The sequence below is a fragment of the Vidua chalybeata genome, chromosome 9, assembly GCF_026979565.1.
Source record: "Vidua chalybeata isolate OUT-0048 chromosome 9, bVidCha1 merged haplotype, whole genome shotgun sequence".
In the NCBI taxonomy this organism is placed as follows: domain Eukaryota; kingdom Metazoa; phylum Chordata; class Aves; order Passeriformes; family Viduidae; genus Vidua; species Vidua chalybeata.
This window is the reverse complement of record NC_071538.1, coordinates 7,030,703-7,048,926: the sequence shown is the minus strand read 5'-3', so window position 1 is coordinate 7,048,926 and position 18,224 is coordinate 7,030,703. Positions and strand designations below refer to the sequence as shown.

Genomic DNA, 18,224 nt, shown 5'->3' with positions numbered 1-18,224 from the left:
TGCTTTGGTCATGGCACTCTCCTCCTGACTTGATAATGAAAACTGAAGTTTTGCAAGAAAGGCTGTCTCAGAGCAATGATTAGAATAAACCTGGTGCTGCCAGACATCACAATCTGATGATTATTCAGTTCCAGATAAAGGTTCTCCTGCAAAAATATTAGTGTTGTCTGTTTGCAGCTGGTCTCCTCTCACACACCCTGAACAGGATAACACTCTCATAAAACATCCTTGATCCCTGTTGGTTTTGGTTTGGTCAAGCCTTAAAATCTGGAATCCCATCATCTTTGCTGTCAATCCCCTCAGAGCCCCTGGCCCAGAACCAGGGTGTGGAGGACTGTACCCAAAGCCAGCAGCCCCCAGCCCCGTTATCTGCAATAACCCAGTGAAGAGCAGCAGGACTCACGTTCCCAATCTCAAAGTTCTGCCTCATGAGGAGGTACAGGGAGGCACTGGCGTGGGACCTGATGGTGTTGACGCTGCTGCTGCAGTGCCTCAGGAGCCTCAGGCACAGGTCTGCACACTGCTCTGTCTCCTCCTCAAAGAGCAGCTCAGGGAACTGGAAAACAGCGGGAGAGGAAATCAGTGCTTGGACAGGCAGGAATGAGCACTCAGACAAACAGGCAGCAGTGAGGTTGCACTGCAATTAGAGGGAGCCCAACCCCTCTCTTTTGAGGGGAATGATGCTCATTTCAATCACTTTACAGCAAGGCAAAACTGGCAGCACTGGAAGGCAACTCATTTTACCTTCCCCTCCAGCTTGCTCCTACATCTACACCCTCACACTGATTTACAACACTCCCAAAATCTGAGGCTTAAAACTTTGAGCTTCTCCCTACACACCTACAGAAACTGGGAAATAAATCCATTTAAAGTGAGATTTGTCCAGCTTAAACCCCACCTGTGCCTTAAGCTCCCCACTGAGCAGATGCCTCTTCCCACCCAGTGCCAGCCAGCAGGAACCCACATCCCATCCAGGGTGTGGAGCTGCACCTTTTGGTGCAGCCAAGCCCAAAATGCAGAAATGCAGGGAAATGCCCATGAAAACCAGGCCAGGCTACACTGCCTGAAAATTCATACTGCCCAAAATAGTAATTGCTTGGGGAAGTGACCCCATACAAAGGAAGAAACAGCGCCTTCCTCCCTCAGTGCTGCTCAGGGTGGATTTCTGCCCCCACAGGGGATTCACCTTTGAGACCAAAGCTCTCTGTGTGGCAAAGCAGTGCTGGAGGTAAAGGGCACTTTGGTTGCAGGCCATGCTGTGCAGCAGCACTTTGAGCACCCCGCCGAGGATGCTCTCCTTGGACTCCGTCACGGACACGGTCTGCAAAGGGAAACCAAGACTCCATGAGAAAATGGGAAACCAAGACTCCATGAGAAAAATGAACCTCCTATGTCCCTGTCCATGTGGGAGAGAGCAAATAGCTCAGAACAAAAGCCCTTTGCATGAGGAAATTACCCCCTTAGCTGGGCCTGCCAAACAGCTCCGTCCTGACACAACCCCCAGGTGAGGAACACCTGATCCGCAGATAAAGCAGGTGGAATTGGGAATTCTTTGTCCTCAGCGAGGCTCGGACTTTTGGGGAAATTGTTCTGCTAGAGGGAAAGCCTAAAGCTGGGCTCTAGCTGGGTTATTAAGGCACAAATTCAATCCCTGGGATTCCTGGATGTCTCTGCAGATCAGAGGTGGATTTGGGAAGCATGGTCCTGCCTGCTCCCAGTCTGTGCCCAGGTTCAGCTGTACAGAAATCAGGGGACAAAGTGAGTACAGGTCCAGGAGGCTGACCTGGAACTCAGTGATTTGAGGCAGGTTTAGGAAGAACTGGAGGAACTATTTGGGATAGGGTAAGATTTGGAGATTTTTACAGTTCATTCCTGAATAACTATTCCTTATACTACAAGGAAGGGAGAATCTTCAAATTCTCAATTTCAAGACTGAAGGAAGGTATTGGTATATAAAACCAGATTTTTTTTTGTTCCAGGCTGGGATTTGGAGGGGCATCACCCCCTTCCTGCTGCAGCTGAACAGCTCTCTCAGCACTGTTTAACAAAGTGCTGCCTGGCCAGGTGACTGTAATTCCATTACATCTCCATTTTCTTATCAGCCTCACCTGTACAACTATCTCTAGAGTATCCAAAATTATCAGGTTGGCTTCTGTTGCAAGATTCCCATCGATGAGTGCTTCGTGTTCTATCTCTGCCCTTGACCTGATTAGAGAAAACAAAGAAGTAAAATTACTTCCTGATTAAGTACATATTTTCCAGTCAAAAATGTTCTCTCACGAGCAAGAAAATCCCAGTTACAGTTTGTATATTTATCACTGGACAACACCACAAAGATATTTCAATGCACCCCCTGAGTGGACAGGAAGGAAAACTCAGTTTTTTACAAGTACAGACTTACAGAGGCTTCACGTTCATCATGCTTGGAGAGCTCACACTGCTCTCTGACACTTCACTGCTCTCCCAGGAACACAACAGCAGGTTAGAAGCCCAGTCCAACCCCGAAGTGGCTCAGCAGCATCGTTAGGCATGCGACAGCACGACCAGGAACAGGACATGTGGCTTTATGCTGCGGACACACGGTGGTGCTACACGAGCTGGGAACCTGCACTCCCACTGGGAGCAGCACAGTGCAGCCTGCCAGGCTGCAATCTTATCTCTCCAAGCTACACTGCATTTCATCATTGAAGCACAACTTCCTCTCTCAGTTAAAGGACAAGGTTTTTGCTGTTCCATGCCAGGCACTCACTTTCCTGGAAAGCCTTGCGAAGTCCAGACACCCACTCACACTTGTGGCTCCAGGAATTTAGGACAATCAGCCCCTTCCAGTGACACCAGCTGCACTAGGCAGAGATCCAGGAATGTAATCAAAGAGCCCAACCCTGGCCTGCCCTGCCATAGGTGCCATCTCTGACAGACTCGTGCCAGGCTAAATCCCAGCAGGAGGGTGATCAAAATCCCAGAAAAACACACAGAAGGAGGGAAAAACAATCTGTCTCCTGGAGCTGTATTGCAGCAGCCCTTCCCTGACACACTCCACATTCTCTGGGAGCTGGCTCACACCTCCAACATCTCCAGAACAAAAGTTTTGGGACCTGGCCCCACATAAAATAATACCATCTGCATAAAAAGACAGCAGGTGCAAGCTGTGCACAGCCCTTGGAGTGAAAAGTCTTGTTTATGGGGTTTCAAAGGGCCAGGCTCTACCTACACACAGAGGACACAGCAGACCCAGTCACAGCAAGCAGGGGTTAGAAAGCAGCTCTAGACAGTTTTATCTAAGCAGCTCATTTTTGTGAGGTAAAACACCATCCTTTGACCATCAAGGAATCCCACAGCTGTTAAATGTGTACTTGAGGTCCTTCTGGGAAGGACAGGACTCAGACTCAGTGTTGGCAGTGAACTGCTGAGTCTTTCAGGCCAAATTCTAATCTGGTGTGATTCTGGATTTATATCTACATCACTGCAGGGTGAAATACCCTGGTCATTTGGCTTTCCCAATGACTCAACAGGACTGGAGCCTTGGACAAAAAGCCATTACTTGTCATAAGGAGAAATTACATTTTTGTGTGGGACAAAACAACTAAAGGCTGTGAAGAATTGCTTTCTACTCCAGGAAGAGTCAACGTCTGCAAGGATAAAATTTGGCCTGATCTCCATCTGGGTCTGAGGACCTCATTCCTCAGTTTCTTCAGAGCTTCACTTGGGCTGAGGTTGCTTCCCTAGGATAAGGAACAATTCTTTTGCTGGGAGATGGAGACTGCAGGTTGCAATTTGAGGAGACAGAAAACGTGCACAGCAAAGCTCAAACACAACTCCTGAGCCCTCTGGATTAAACCACGCCAAGAGAGGGAATTTTCAAGGAAAAGGGTGTAATAAGCCAAAAGAGCTCATTCCAGTCAGTTGCACACACACACTGAGAAGTTCTGCCAAGCATCACAAACAATGCTGTGATGATTGAGTCTGCAGATGTACAAAATGGCAATTTATAAGAACTGCACACCAATGCTACAGTACCTGGCTGGTTTGTGGCTTCTAAAAGCACAGCACATGTGGAAAAACAATCAAAGTGATGGATTAGGACAGGAAAGGAAAGCGAGCTTTGAGAACTCCAGAATGCTCTTATGGAATAAAGGAAATATGACATGAGATATAAATGCTATCTGTGGAAACTCTTAATGGATCTTTCCTCTAAATTACAGCTCAGGGCAGGGTTTTAAGACAGTAATGGATCGTATAAATCTCTTTAAATCTGATTTGGAAGTCTGAGGAAGCAAGGGACAGTGGGAAGGCAAAGAGTTGGGAGGGCAGTGTTGGAGTAAAAGCTATTTGCCTTTTTGTTTTTTGCAATGTCAGCCCTGTGCATCTGAGGGCTCAAACCTGCTGGCACAAGGGCTGAGTGGCTGCTGGCAGTGACCTTCTGTGGGGAGGGGGACCCTGCTCTCACAGGCCTGGCACAGGGGTAGAGCAGAAGGATAAGGCAGAGTTACTTGTCAAGCTTCTCTGTGTTCTGCCGCCAGTGAGTCATATCCTTTCTCCATCTCAGATTCTCTTGACTTCCAAAGGCACTCCCAGAAGGGCTCCTCTCTGCAGGGTAACAGCAAAACAACAGCAGTCAGCTGATGCTCACTTCAGCTGCACGAGCAGCAGCTCCAGATCTGCTCACAAGTGGCAGGTGGCAACAAAGATGATTTTCTAGAGCCTGAGGCTCTGTGGCACTCACCCAGGATGTTTACATGGCCCTAATTCTGTCACTGCTGAGTGGCATGAGACACAGAGAGAAAGCTGAGACACTCACTGGTGAGAGGAGTCCCTTCCTTGGACTGCACAAGGAGCCTGAGTGTGCCAACCCTCAGCATTCCAACACTGCTGTCCTCGACTGGCACCCAGCAATGTTCTCAAGGTGGTGCCAAGACCCCCCTTTCCCACCTGACAATTTTTTGTTCTCATTGCTGCAAGGGCAGGGGAATTTCAAGTAATAAAAGTAATCCAGCCACAGTAAGAAAAAAATAAAGGTTCCCATCTCTGAAGCGATTCCTGAATTATGGCTCTAAACTACTTATCCACCTTAGCCCACAAGGACAGGCTCGTGTGGCAGAGCAGGAAACAAAACCACAGCTCTGATTCTTGTCCTAACCCCTGGGCCACCCTCTGAATTTTGAGTGTTCCTAAAAATTACTGGGTTTTACAAACATTAGAAATCACCAGAAGGTGCCTGTTAGCCCAACTACAGCTACTTCAAGGTTCCTTAAGTCAGCAGAAATGTCCAGGCATTTTCAGAGCTGTCAGAGCAAGTTTGTTTTTCAGGCAGTTTGTTTTTCTCTCTGATCCTTGAACAGGACACTCTAGAAGATGCTACACTGGAAAAAACTAAGGCAAGAACACCCCATAAATGAGATGTGATCTCACTTAAAAAGCCAATCAAGTAGCAAATAAAGTGTCTGCAATTTAGGAAAGGTGTAGAGATTTTGCAGAACCAGGGAAGGATGCTGCAAACAGCTTTCCTAAGGGCCTCTTTGTATCCCACACCACAGATGGGTGCAAATAATTGTTAGGGATGGGAGGAGCAGCTTTTGGAAAAAAAGGGGTGGCACAGAGGACTCCTTTACTTACCCAGCTGTCCTCTACTTCTTCGGACCATTTCCTGCCTTGCCCCTATGCTGCCCAAAATTGCTTCTTCAAGTTTGGCTCTCATGTCTTTTGACTTCTTAAACGTCAGACTGTTCATTCTTTCGAACACTTTCTTGCCCTGCAAATTCCAAACAAAACCATGAGGGAAGATTCTTTCAATTTGGGATATTTGCTAAGAGTTAACAACTCAAAATATCTGAAGACATGCAGTAAGTAAGGAATACAGATTAAGTTGGTAGGTAGATAAAACACTCAAATTCCAGCATTGCTACAGAAAACTCTCTTTTCAAAGTGACACTGCAGCAGTTCCCAGATGAGGGGCAAGCAGCACAAACTGCTTGAGAAGTGGAACAAGGCACAGACACTCACATGGCTGGGAAGTAAACATGGGAAAAGCCTGGCCTTGGGATTGTGAATACAGGAAATACTTTGGAGAGAGCAGGAAATGCCTTTCTGCAGTCGTGTAAAGGACGGCAGCGTAAAGGTCCTCGGCAGGGCCCAGGAGGGACTCCAGGGGGTTCCAGCCTGGCAGTACCTTGTACTCAAAGCAGGAGACACAGAGATAGAGCAGGTCCAGCAGGCGGTTGAGCTGCAGCACTGACAGGTCAGTGAACCACTTCTGCAGGACGCTCTCGTCCGCGTTCTTCAGCACCCAGAGCAGGCAGATGAGGAGGCTGCGGCTGGACTCTGTTGAGAAGGTGGAGTGCTGCCTGCCACTCTGAAACACAGGTCAGGACAGGCCTTCACATTCCAATCACCACAGAGTGAGTTTCTTCCCTTGACATAACTGTAATAGCCTCAGCAGCTTAGGGGTTAAGCAGAGGGGCTGCATGTTATCTCATGCATCTATCAGTGTCTCACTGAGAGTGCACCTAAACCCCAGCAAAAAGGGGTCATGGTCCTGGAGTAAAGGCAAGAGAAGGCAGAAATGGGAGGGTCTGCTTGCTACCAGAATCAGGATGCCCTCTCTGTGCAGAGAACAGGGAAAATAGCCCCTCCTTGTCTTCAGCCAGGTGGGATTTACCTGGGGTAGAATTTGTTCTTAGGGTTTAAAGCTCATAGTGACTACTGCACTTCACAGAGGTTTTATAAGATTGTTTCAGAACAGAAGAATCTTTATCAGGAAAGAGAATTCTCCCACTTTATGAGGTTTGTTGATTCCTATCCCTCCTTGGCATTTTCTTATGCCCCTCTGATACACACACAGCAACATGCAAACGTGGTTTGTCCCCCTTGTTGCCCCTCTGCACACCAACTGCAAACTGATGTAGGTGCCCACAGAACCTGCTGAATATTTGCTGGTTGACACAGACTGAGGGTCAGGAAATGAGGAGAGAGGGATTTGTACCGAAGAAGGGAGTAGGAAACTGCTGGGCCTGGTGAGCTGGGGGACAGAAGTCCCTGCAATGGCCATGGCCACTGTCTGGTTGATCATGCTGCCACCCTCATTCTCATAATCGTCCACGGCGACACAGCTCGGCCTCCCCCGCTGGTTGTGACTCTCTGCAGAGAAATACATGACTTTAGTCAAGCCCCAAATCAAGGCTTCACCCCCCAGACTCCATCCATAGTGCTGGTCTCACTGAGCTGGGAATGCAAACTGAAAATCATCCCACTTGAGGGGTCCTGCAAAGAACAGGACAATGATTTGAGGCCATGAAAGCAAAGAAAGCAATTCCCAAATGCAACTTACACAACCTCAGTACCTGAAACCCTTCTAACAACAGACCTTTTGTCCCTCTGAATACTCCAAATCCCTTCCTGCAGCTTTATTGTGTCATGGAACTCAGAGGATGTAGAGGAGAACTTTAAATTCCAAACTATTCCTGACTGGACTCCCTGCCCCGATTTGAAATAACTTCTGCTGCTCTTTGGGACACTTTGCAAAGCACCCCTGAAAAAGAACTGCTGATGGAGCACGTGACAGGAGGAAGAAGAGGAATTCTGCTTATCCTTTGGAATTAGGAACTCTGCTTATCCTTTGGATTTAGGGACTCTGGTACAGTGTGAGGGGTGACTTTTTAAGCAGGTCAGAGACATAGATGGAAGCTGGCTCTGCATTTACATCAGCCAGTGGGATGTAAACTAAAATGCACTGCTTTATTTTTTTATTTCATGCCAACAAGTGGGCAAATGCTTGAGTGTTAACAGGCATTGAAGGCACATTTTGCAAGTGAAAACAAACACGAAAAATGCCAAAATCACAATTCAGAAACAACCTCATCCGACAGCAAAGGCGTTGATAATTCAATTTTTTAACCCAACCACCCATTCTGGCGAGCAGACAGCCAAGGCAGAGAATATCAAATACCTGTGAAGTCATAGAGCTGAGGCACAGTTTCCATGATCACGCCAATCAGAGGTAGATACAGCATTGCCACCCGGGCCTTTACCTGGGGGTCAGCGTACCGCGGGTCCGAGTCGTGGCTGGACAGCAGGTTGTGTACCATGTTGATGACCTTCTTATGCAATCCAAATAAACTGTTAAAAGACAGTTGGGTCATGCACATTAGTTAATATCTTCAAAGCAAACTCTCTTTTGTAACTAAGGGGCTTCAAAAAGGAAGGGAAAAAAAAAAAATCCCGCTTTTTATTTTTAACTTCGTGCGAACTGCCGTTGCATGGGTTTTTTTGATCTCCCATGGATTTTACAGATGGTTGGCTGGTTTTTCACTGTGCCTTGTAAAATGGGCAAAAATGTCTCATGGAATGCACACTCAGTATAACGTGAACACTCTCATATATTCCATTAAAAACCCCCAAAGTCCCAGCTACTGCTATGCTGAAGCATTGAATCTACTAAAAACTCTTAGAAAAAACTTAGGAAATTTGGAAAACAGGGAGAGAAACTTGAGAGGACAGTGGGTTTAGTAAAACTATTAATTGTATTCTTTTTTTTTGTTGCTATTTAACACCATTTACACAGAGACAAACCCTCCTAAACCAGAACATTGCTTTAATCAAATGATTAGGAAGTTTCTGCTTCAGCTTCCCACCCTACCCCATGCAATTACTGAACCAAAACAGGAGACTGTAGATCCACAATTCTGAATAAAAAGTGGCAAAGACATGAAGGGATAGAAGGAAAAATAGCCAAAATGGCTTCTGTCATTATTCAGATGCAAACACTGGCAGAGCCCTTCTGTAGAGCACCACGTGTGACCCTCCTTGAAACACAAAAACTCCCCTGAATCTCTCAAGGACTCTGCTCCTTTCAATCCCCTCAGCCACCACGCAGAGGCAAAACTCTCCCAGAGCAAATAGCAGGCTCTCTCTGCAGCTATTTGCTTCTGTAGGCAAACCAGCCAAGAAGACACTTTACCCCATGCACGAAGCAGCCAAGGAAGCTCAGACATTAGGCAGTAGCAAAACATAAGCTGCAATGTTCAGACCTGAGGTATTAAAACAAGTGCTGAATTTCAGGCAGTATCCACTTTACCTGAAAAGTAGAGGTGAGTTCTGGTTAAAAAAAAGAGGCTTTGACTGGATTTTTGGGGGTTTGAAGTTGACTGTAAGGCAGCAGTACAGCTTGAAAGGACATGAGCCATTGGAGCTGCAGGTCCTCCCTGTGGCTTTTAATCAAGCCATAATGAGATCCTACAATTGCTTGTTTGTGTAATTAGTGAGAGCCTTAACAACTAGGAAGGAAATGCTTATTTAAGTGACTGGTTCCTTCAGATTAAGGATAAAGAAAAGTCTTTGTACTATTTTGAAGGAGTGCCACCTAAATGGCGTTTTTAAAAATTCAAGGGAAACTATCCCACAGGCCATAAAACTGCAGATAGGGAAAACATCCAAGCAATGCTGCTTAATTCCAACCTAGGGATCCATGGATTTCTTTGTCACTTTCCCAGAGCTGGGTGGGCACTGTGGTGGATCAATTCCTGGTGGAGAGGAGGAAATGCAGCCCCCTGCTCTTCCCGATAAGGCAGCGAATCAATCTCACCTCCCTCCCTCCTCTCCCTTATCTCAGCCCTGGCCTGGATCTCTGTCAACACCCACCCACACCTGTGGCAAAACCGACTCTGACACTGAACTCTGAGGGCTGAATTCTGATTTTCTCACTTCTGGCCTGCACCCTCAGCCAAGACGGGCAGCGTGGGTGCTGTGTGTCATGGCCAAAGCACCCCTGCAGTGTTTGCAGAGACAACTGTGCAGGGCCCAGCAGCTGGGCCCTGTCACGTTCAGCTGGATCCCTTCCCCTGCAAGCTTTGTTTGTCCTGTTTTTCAGGCTGCAGGTGCTCTGCAGGGCTGCTCTGTACCCTGTCACACTGTACCCTGCCACACTGAGGGACGTATCCAACACACACCTCCAGGCACCAGGGAGCTGTCTCCTTCTCTGTCCAACTCAATCCAAGTAGTTCTTATAAATTGAGCTAAAACTAAACATATCCTGCTAATGGAGCAAAAAGAGTAAGGACAGAACACATTTAAGGCTCTGGATTACCTATGAAGGTCTAAAGCAGATCTCTAACACAATAAGCAACTAGATGAACAGCCCTTTCCACTCCTGCTGCAGGATAATGAACTGGGAACAATTCTGAGTTTTCTCCCAGTGCTGGCTACAATATTTTATGGAAGGCAAGTTTGAACTCTCTTGTGGGTGATCATGTACGACTGTTCAAAGTCTTCACAGCAAGGGAAGAGCAGATCTGAACACACTTGGTTTACTTTATCTGATAGATCTACCAGGAGAAATGCACAGGGTTTGAGCTTGAGAAGTCAACAAACCTGAAACTCCAGGTTTTTCTGGAAAACAGTAAAAAAGTAAATGTTTTACAGGTATACATCTGCCCCCAAATTCAGGAGCTTGGATCAAAATGCATCTCCAGAGCTGAACTGGTACCAGGAGCCTTTTTCTGGCTAGACAAGGCTTGAGAGAGGAGTTGTGTCCCCAGTGGACACCAGCAAGCTCCTCTGTGCAGAGATTACCATCCTGGGCCAGGTTTAAGGGCTTGGTAGGCAGGTAGAGAACAGAAAGTTTGTGAAGAACAAGGGCAGACACACTCAGAGACAGGGCCTGATTTCTAACCAGTGAGCAGGATGCTCCTCTGGCACAAAAAGGATTTCTGCAGACAGCACATACAGGTAAAGATTTGCTGCTTTTTTCATTTCAGGCCAAACAAATGGGACTGCAGTGTGTTATGTATATATACAGGAAAATATTCCAGTTTATGGCATCACTTTCTTCTCCAAGAGGAAACAGAATGAATGTTTAACTCCAGAGACCTCTTGGCAAAGGGGCAGAATTAACCATGAATCATCAGCATTTGTTGACTCGGCTGGTATTTCTGAGTCCACCTTGAGAAAAATGTCTGTGAGGGAACTCAGGACTGTGGAAGCAATCAATAATTTCCATTGCAACCCATTTTAAAGAGGCAAGGCAGAAAACAGCCCTAAATAACACAAGGAACAGACTGGATGTCAGGACTACAGCAGAAAATTATTTGCTGCACAAGCCAGGCGAGTCACTGACAAACTCTGCATGCTTGACTCTATTTGTCTATTTGTGTAACCCACAGGGGCCTCATCAATGCACAATTTACAGTTAAAAAGAGCTGGGAGAACCACAGGCAAAATATATTGTAACATTTAAAACCACCAGCAAGAGAGGCTTCCTAAATGTTGGAAATTATTTTCCTGTTACGTTTGAGAAAAGCTATTTTCCTTTCAGAGCTCCAGCAGTGCCCTGTGGCACGTGGGGGCTCCAGCAGGAACCTCTTTCCCTCTTCTCAGCTGGAAAAATGTGACTGAAATCAGGTTTACAGAGTCTGGGATAAGGAAGAAACAGAAGGGGCAAGAAGAAAGAAGATTCTTAAATCGCTGATTTCTTATCATAGCTTACTAATTTATATAAATTCTGGCCATGCCAGGACTTTCTTTGCATCCACCATTTGCTTGCAATTACAGAAAGCTCTTTGAAAAACAAAACTTTGTGAAGATTTACCCTTCTGCATCAGGATCTAGAATGACAGCCAGTTCTGTGAGCACCAGCCCGGCCAGGTAATGCTGCTGGCGGAAAGGCACAGACAACTCAAACATATTTGCAATCTTCTGGTCTTGGACATTGGTGGAGAACCCAGAACTCTGAAAAAATCAAGTTTCAGAAGCTGCATCATGAACAGAGTCAAAGCTTAGGAAACACATATGAAGCAGTTTTCAGAATTAAAGACAACCTCATGCCTTTTCCCTTTTTTGTTTAGATCAAGGCACATCTACACTTAAATTCCATCCCAGCTCAGTAACCCTTCCATTAATTCTGTTTGTTGTGATTGTCTTCCCCTGTTAGGAAAGTTACACCAAATAACCTTTAAAAGTGGATTGGTTAAACTTTCAACTCAAGGATGTTCTTATGCGGGCTGAAGAAGGCTTTAATTGATTTAGTTTATGTGGTTTTGCAACTAATTAATCCACTTGAATGACACACTAATTCAAATTACTTTTTCTGAGCAGGCCAGGACTAAGCTGCAGGGAGCTCAGAAATCCCTTGTGTTGCCACAAAAGGGCAACTGGACAAAGTATTTTCCTTTATGGCTTATTTGTGTTTGTCCAATACAAGAGGGGACCAGGTCCCTAAGGAGAGTGTGTGGTCACTACCAGGAGAGGGATATGGGCATTCTTTTCTCAATAATAAAAGATCAAAAGCAATCAAAACCTCTGTGGCAGGAAAAACTGATTTCTAACTAAACACTTCCAAAAATATTAGCAAGGGGGATTGAAGGTACAGTGATACAACTGCCTCAGAGGATTTCATTCTCAGCTCCGAGCCCAACTTGTATTTCCCAAATTTCTCAGTACCTGGGAAGTGGCTGAAGACACAGATGGTGATGGAGATGCAGGTGGTGTGAGCAAGCTGCAGGGTAAATTCAAGGTGACATAGTGCTCATGGCTGCAAATGATGCGCAGGAAGTCCAGCTTCAGAGATGCCAGGTTGCTTGGATTTGTTAAGGAATACACCTTTGAAGACACCTGGAAAATCCAGCCCACAGCATTGCAGTCAGCACCAAAAGAGAGTGTAACTTCAAGGTGAGCCCTCCTGGCCCACACAAAATCACTCCCAGAGCAAGAACTGGAGAGCTTGGTGTCATTAAATGGTCACACCCACGTCCACAGCACGTTTTTTGTGCCAGAAATTCAGTTCCTGATGTGCAGGAGCCACACACATCCTAGACATATCTTTCAATCCAAAATCTATACACCAGTTGTATTTAAGTAACCAAATGAAGAACTGTAGACTTCACCTGTTGGGGGGTTGGAACAAGATGATCTTTAAGGTCCTTTCCAACCCAAACCATTCTTTGATTCTGTAATTCCCACATCCTGTTGATTTCAGCAGGGAGTTGTGAGAACTACAGTGTGATGCACTAACAGCTCCAAGATGCAGGTTGGTTTTTATACATATATCTTTTATATATAAAAATATAATTAATGACACATCATATATGTAATATACAGCAGGCAGCTTAAAATCTTAAATGCTCCTGCTGTTCTTCTGCTCCTTACAGAGAATGTTTTAGATTCTAAAGGGAAAACGAGTCCAAGCTTAGTCCTTCTCACTGATTCCTCGTTATCTCCTCTGTACACAGTGTCAGAATGGATGTTTGTAGTCAAACAAAACTTAGTGGTTCAGGGTGATTTCCCTGTCACACTGCAAATGAGGTGCCCTCCTTATGGGGAAGAACACCCTGCATGCCCCAAAGGATGGAAGAGGAGCTCAGTGATCAGTATGATCATCCAGGGTCACCGTGTCCTTAAGACACCACGACAGTCTGAGCTCCCTCACAGAACCTTCCACTAATTTTTGATTCAATTACTCTGAACGTGGTGAGCAGAGGGAGTAATTCTCCCTTCCTGCTCCATGTCCATTCACTCCAGGGAGTGACTCCTAATTAACAGTTAAGAGTGTAATCAGAGAGGCGTAAACCCTAAATCACCTCTGAGAATGCCATGCCCTAAGAAGACCTGAACTGTGTCCATATTTTACTGTCTGTCCAGAGAAATTCAACAGTAGCCGGCTCTGCCATGGTTCAGTTAAGCCACAATGTTTATCTGCAATCACCTGTTTGTAGCAGGTCTTAATAAGAGCAAAAACAAATCCTCTGTCCATGATGGACAACAAATCATTGAGGAAAAACGCAAGACTGGTGTTGAGCCGCTCCACCATTTCCGTGTCCTGGAGAGAAGGAAGAGAAAACCAGAAAGCAGATGAGGAATCCTGTGTGTTTTCAAGCAAACAAGAGGCAGGAGGGCTGGTGGCCGAGCTGGGCTCAGTGTAATTGTTTGCCATCACCTTCTGGAAGCGGGAGACTATATCACCAGCAATTGTGCTGACCAGTGCAGACACGTCATCCATGAAGCGCTCCGGGAAACGATTCTTCCTCGGCGCATCCAGTTTGTCAGCAAAATACAGATGATGCACCATGCTCTTCACCTATGGGGATATAAATTACAGCAGGGCCACTTGCAGCTGTTGCTGGTTCTGTTTGAAAGCAGGGGCTGGGAGGTTATCAGGGAGGTGTTTGCTCACCATCAGCTCGAAGAAGAACCAGGCCTGCTGCAGGGCCGCCTCCCGCACGCTCCCGCTGCACACAACCCACTGCAGGGCCAGCTCCTCGTGGAAAAGCTACAGATCAAACCCAGAGTCAGCCCGAGCCTCCAGAGCAGCTCCCAACACAGCCCCCATGAGAAATGTCAGCACGGTCCGTGGCAAGTATGGCAAACAATGAGTTAAGCAAACTAAATAACTGAGGACATGACGGCAGCGGTGGCATCCCATAAAGAAATCCCCAGCTAACAATGAGGGATGAGGTTATGACATGTGATGTGAGAAACGTTTCACAGCATCTCGCTCCAGGATTGAATCTCAAGTGTCAAAAGAATTTTCCACCCGCCCCCAAGAAATAATAATTAAAAAAAAGGTTGGTGCTCAAATTAGTTTAGTTTAAAAAGTCTACCTTTCTGCCTGGTCTGATTTTCGCAGGAAAAAGGAGTAAAAAGTGGACATATAAAGTGATTTGTATAAAAATGTCGATTTACTGTGAGAAAGGACTTAAAACAGTAAGAAAGAAACACGGGGCTCAAACAGCTCTTGGATTTCTTTTCTCGGAAAAGACCAACCCACAGACTGACCGTGGCAGTGGCCACATTTTCTTTACACAAAAGAAAGCTCTGGCATTTTGCCTTTCTGACACTGTTTACGAGGTCCTCATTTCCTCTAAGGGAGTTCACTTTCAAAGTGACTCCCGTTCCCTTTCTGGAGTCTCTCTGGATTAACACCTGGATAAGTGAGCTCAGCATACCGAGCCATCCAACACATTTTCATTTTGCACACAAAATGTATCATTTACGTGTCTAGACAGTACTATTCATATTTTTTGAAAGCCAGTAATAAACTGGCCCCAAACACTATGGCCATTAAATCAGACAAGCAACTCCTGATCATTTAATTCTTCCCAATTCAACTCCAAATACTTCACATTCCCTACAGCCTGGATATTCAGAGGTGTTAAGCACCAGCAGTTCCTAATGACCTCAGGGGAAAAAAAAAAATAATCTGGCTATAAATAAAAGAATAAATTGCATCATGTTTTCAGAATGACTTGACCTCCCTGCCCCACAATATCAATTGTCTCCACTGAAATCTACCTTTTTGGTTGGTAATCGTCCTGTTAATGTTTGTAAGAAACTTGACGTCTCAGTGTGCGAAGACATACGATTACAACTTCGATCCGTAGCCTACGGAGTGGAGATGAATGAATGATGACAGGACATTAAAGTTTGCCGTGGATGGGTTTTGCAGCTCAAGGACAAAGAACGTTTACAAAAATACTCTTCCAACTGTAGGGTTTTTACAGCTTTTTAAGCATTCTCAAACTCTTAGGCATTTACAGATTGGGTCTAAATAAAACGACAGCAATTCTGATTGGTTTTAAGACATATAGGTTATTTAAAGAACTGCATGTTCTGATGTACAAAGACAATGCTGCAAAGCATGAAACTTTTCCATCCTTGCATTTTATCAACATGCACAGGTAATATCTGGAATTTCAGCCCATACCTCTCAATCCACCAGAGGCCAAGTGTGAGGGGATGTACCCACAGCCACGCTGCTGCTGCCACGGGCAAGGGGAAAATCACTCAAGTTCTGCTTCTGATGGAAATAATTTGCCACGAGAGCAAGTGAACTTGAACTAAATATTTTGGGAAGGCTGATAAACTGGGAAGGAGGAGCAGTTGAGAGGTACGTTCAAGGCAACCATGCAGTGGAGAGCAGCAGGCAATGGGGGCTAAATAAACTCTTCCTGACTGAAGCTGCTGTAAAGTTTTCATACTTTGCAACACAGAACAATACAATTGGCCCTGGCAAATCACTGCCTCCAGCACTCAAATTGACATGTTTGAAGAGAGAATTTCATATGTGGCAATCAGTTTGGGTTCACAATATTCCACTCAAACAAGTCATGAAGGATTACTGGACGATGAGTACTAAATGCTTGATGAGAATGGCAAAATGGCTCACGACATCGAAAGGAATGGCAAACATGGACAAAACTATGAAGCTGTGATTAATGTTCCCACTTAGAAATGTGCTCCACCTGAAGCTGAAACTAGTGTGAGAGAAAGAGAAAAAAAAAAGAAAACAAAAGCAGTCACAGCATTTACATTTCACAGACCAGCAACCACTGAAATGAAAGGAGGGGACACGTTCACGCGATCGGAGGCTTTTCATGCAGTGTGGTGGGGTGGTGGGGGAGAAGATGAGAATTTATAAAATCAAACTGAAAAGTTTTCAAATAAACAATTACCAAAAAAAAAAAAAAAAAAAAAAAAAGAAAAAAAGAAAAGAAAAGAAACCACCAAAACTGGAATATGCACTGAAAGGAAGACATTCTACAGGGAAACATCAGGGAAAACAAAGGCAGAAAAACCTCTACCGAAGACACCACCTGTGTTGACTCTGCACTTGGGCTGGGGTTGGATCCCCATGGGGCTGCTTTTGGACCACCAGTGTTTACCCAGGAATTGGAGCGGTCCAAGCCCTGGGCATGTGACAGAAAGCAGTTGGGAAAGGAAAGAAATATTACATGTTGCATGCCATACAGTAGTCAAAGTTCAGTCCTTACAAGCATTCGAAGTGGGTACACTGCAAACACATCAGCACTTAGAACCTGAGTTCTCAGGTGCCTGTCGAGACATCAAGTCCAGAGGATTATTTTATATCTCACATACATACAGAACATTAATCCTGTCAACAGCTCTGGTCTGGCCTGTCCTGTCTGGAATGCTTGACATTCAAAAACTCTCCTCCTCCTGAAAAATCCCACTTGTCCTTTGCTCAGTTTAAACCCATTCCCATGGAGCCAGGTGAGATTTACACTGTGACAGTGAAAAACTGTGCTGAGATGTGAGGATGCTCTCTGAGGTTTCCAGCATCTTCAGGGTAGCCCGGATTTCATAAGCTCTACAATTCTTACAGAAATTCTGAGAAACTGAAGAGGCTGACTGTCAATCCTCACAGGGTTCCCTGCCTATGGAATAGAAGTCCAGCACTGCTGGCAGAATTTCACATGGACACTCAGGCATTTCCTCTGGGCACTGTGGCAAAGGGAGGAAAGAGCACGTACCTTTTCTGGAACCAACCTATTTTGCCAAGCAAAACATTTGAAAAACCATCCTGCTTTTCAAAAGCTCAATCTAGCCTGTACTCCAAATTCTACTGCAATGGATCATTTTGGCAAAATTACTGTGGATCCCTCCTCTCTCTGCTCTCTTCTCCTTGAGACTCTCAGAAAGAAGGAAAAATTAAACTTGTGCTGTCACCCAGGCTGCTCCCAAATCAGGAACATTCAGGGGGATGGAGTGGACTTCCCTGGGTCCCAGGAAGCAGCTCTGACAGACACAATTCCTTACAAATACCACACATTGATTTTGACAACCCTCACCTGAGCGAGAGTTTCCATCCTCATTTCTGTGCCAACTTAGGGCTTTTTCCCAATATACAAATCAAAGGTGCAGTCCATTTCATCCCAGTGATCAGCATCAGCTGCAAAGTCCACCAAGCCAAATCATTTATTTCTCTCAGCAAACTAAAATCCACCTCAAGGTTGAACCTGGCGCGAGAGCTGTAACCTGGGATTCAAACCATTAATCCACCGAGCTCCTCAAGGCAGAGCTCAGCAGTGCTGTAATTTTGCTTAAGATGTCCAATAAAAAAAATACTGAACACATAAGGAGAGTGTTTTAATCTCAATTACTTTTTGGCAGGAATAAATCAAAGCCCTGTGCCCTGCTCAGCCCCATAAACATGCTTTATTTTGCTCACAGTGATTTAAAGTCGAAAGGGCTTTGCAGAATGCTGAACTAAGCTCTTGTTTTGTAAAATCAGGACTAATTTTGAACATGCCTTTATCCCCCTCACATTTCTCTCTCAGGGTTTCCTAATCTTGTCGCTCAGGTTCTGAGGATAACAATTAAACACACACTGTGTTTGCAGAAGCAAAAGTAATTTTGTAAAAATCTGAAAGGGAAGGATTCTTTCCTCTTCAGAAAACAAAAAGAGTACAGGAGCTCCTTATTGCTTGGCAGAGTCACTC

General features: G+C 45.3%; 1 protein-coding gene across 11 annotated transcripts in view; it reads right to left on the bottom strand.

Annotated features, from left to right (window-relative positions):
- The window catches only part of DOCK7 (dedicator of cytokinesis 7), a 95,272-nt gene that overhangs the window by 16,189 nt on the left and 60,859 nt on the right, over positions 1 to 18,224 (bottom strand). For 4 of the 11 annotated variants that reach the window (XM_053950394.1, XM_053950395.1, XM_053950396.1 and 1 more), the window contains exons 23-37: positions 15,277 to 15,366; positions 14,159 to 14,254; positions 13,922 to 14,062; positions 13,691 to 13,804; positions 12,430 to 12,600; positions 11,579 to 11,718; positions 7,943 to 8,112; positions 6,980 to 7,134; positions 6,167 to 6,349; positions 5,614 to 5,749; positions 4,491 to 4,587; positions 4,018 to 4,035; positions 2,109 to 2,205; positions 1,187 to 1,321; positions 404 to 556 (exon numbers count right to left, since the gene is read on the bottom strand). In XM_053950394.1, the coding sequence (XP_053806369.1) occupies positions 404 to 556; positions 1,187 to 1,321; positions 2,109 to 2,205; positions 4,018 to 4,035; positions 4,491 to 4,587; positions 5,614 to 5,749; positions 6,167 to 6,349; positions 6,980 to 7,134; positions 7,943 to 8,112; positions 11,579 to 11,718; positions 12,430 to 12,600; positions 13,691 to 13,804; positions 13,922 to 14,062; positions 14,159 to 14,254; positions 15,277 to 15,366 (1,896 nt within the window). Of the gene's footprint in view, positions 1 to 403; positions 557 to 1,186; positions 1,322 to 2,108; positions 2,206 to 4,017; positions 4,036 to 4,490; positions 4,588 to 5,613; positions 5,750 to 6,166; positions 6,350 to 6,979; positions 7,135 to 7,942; positions 8,113 to 11,578; positions 11,719 to 12,429; positions 12,601 to 13,690; positions 13,805 to 13,921; positions 14,063 to 14,158; positions 14,255 to 15,276; positions 15,367 to 16,577; positions 16,671 to 18,224 lie in introns of all 11 variants that reach the window. The other 7 variants (XM_053950402.1, XM_053950403.1, XM_053950399.1 and 4 more) reach the window with 4 other exon arrangements.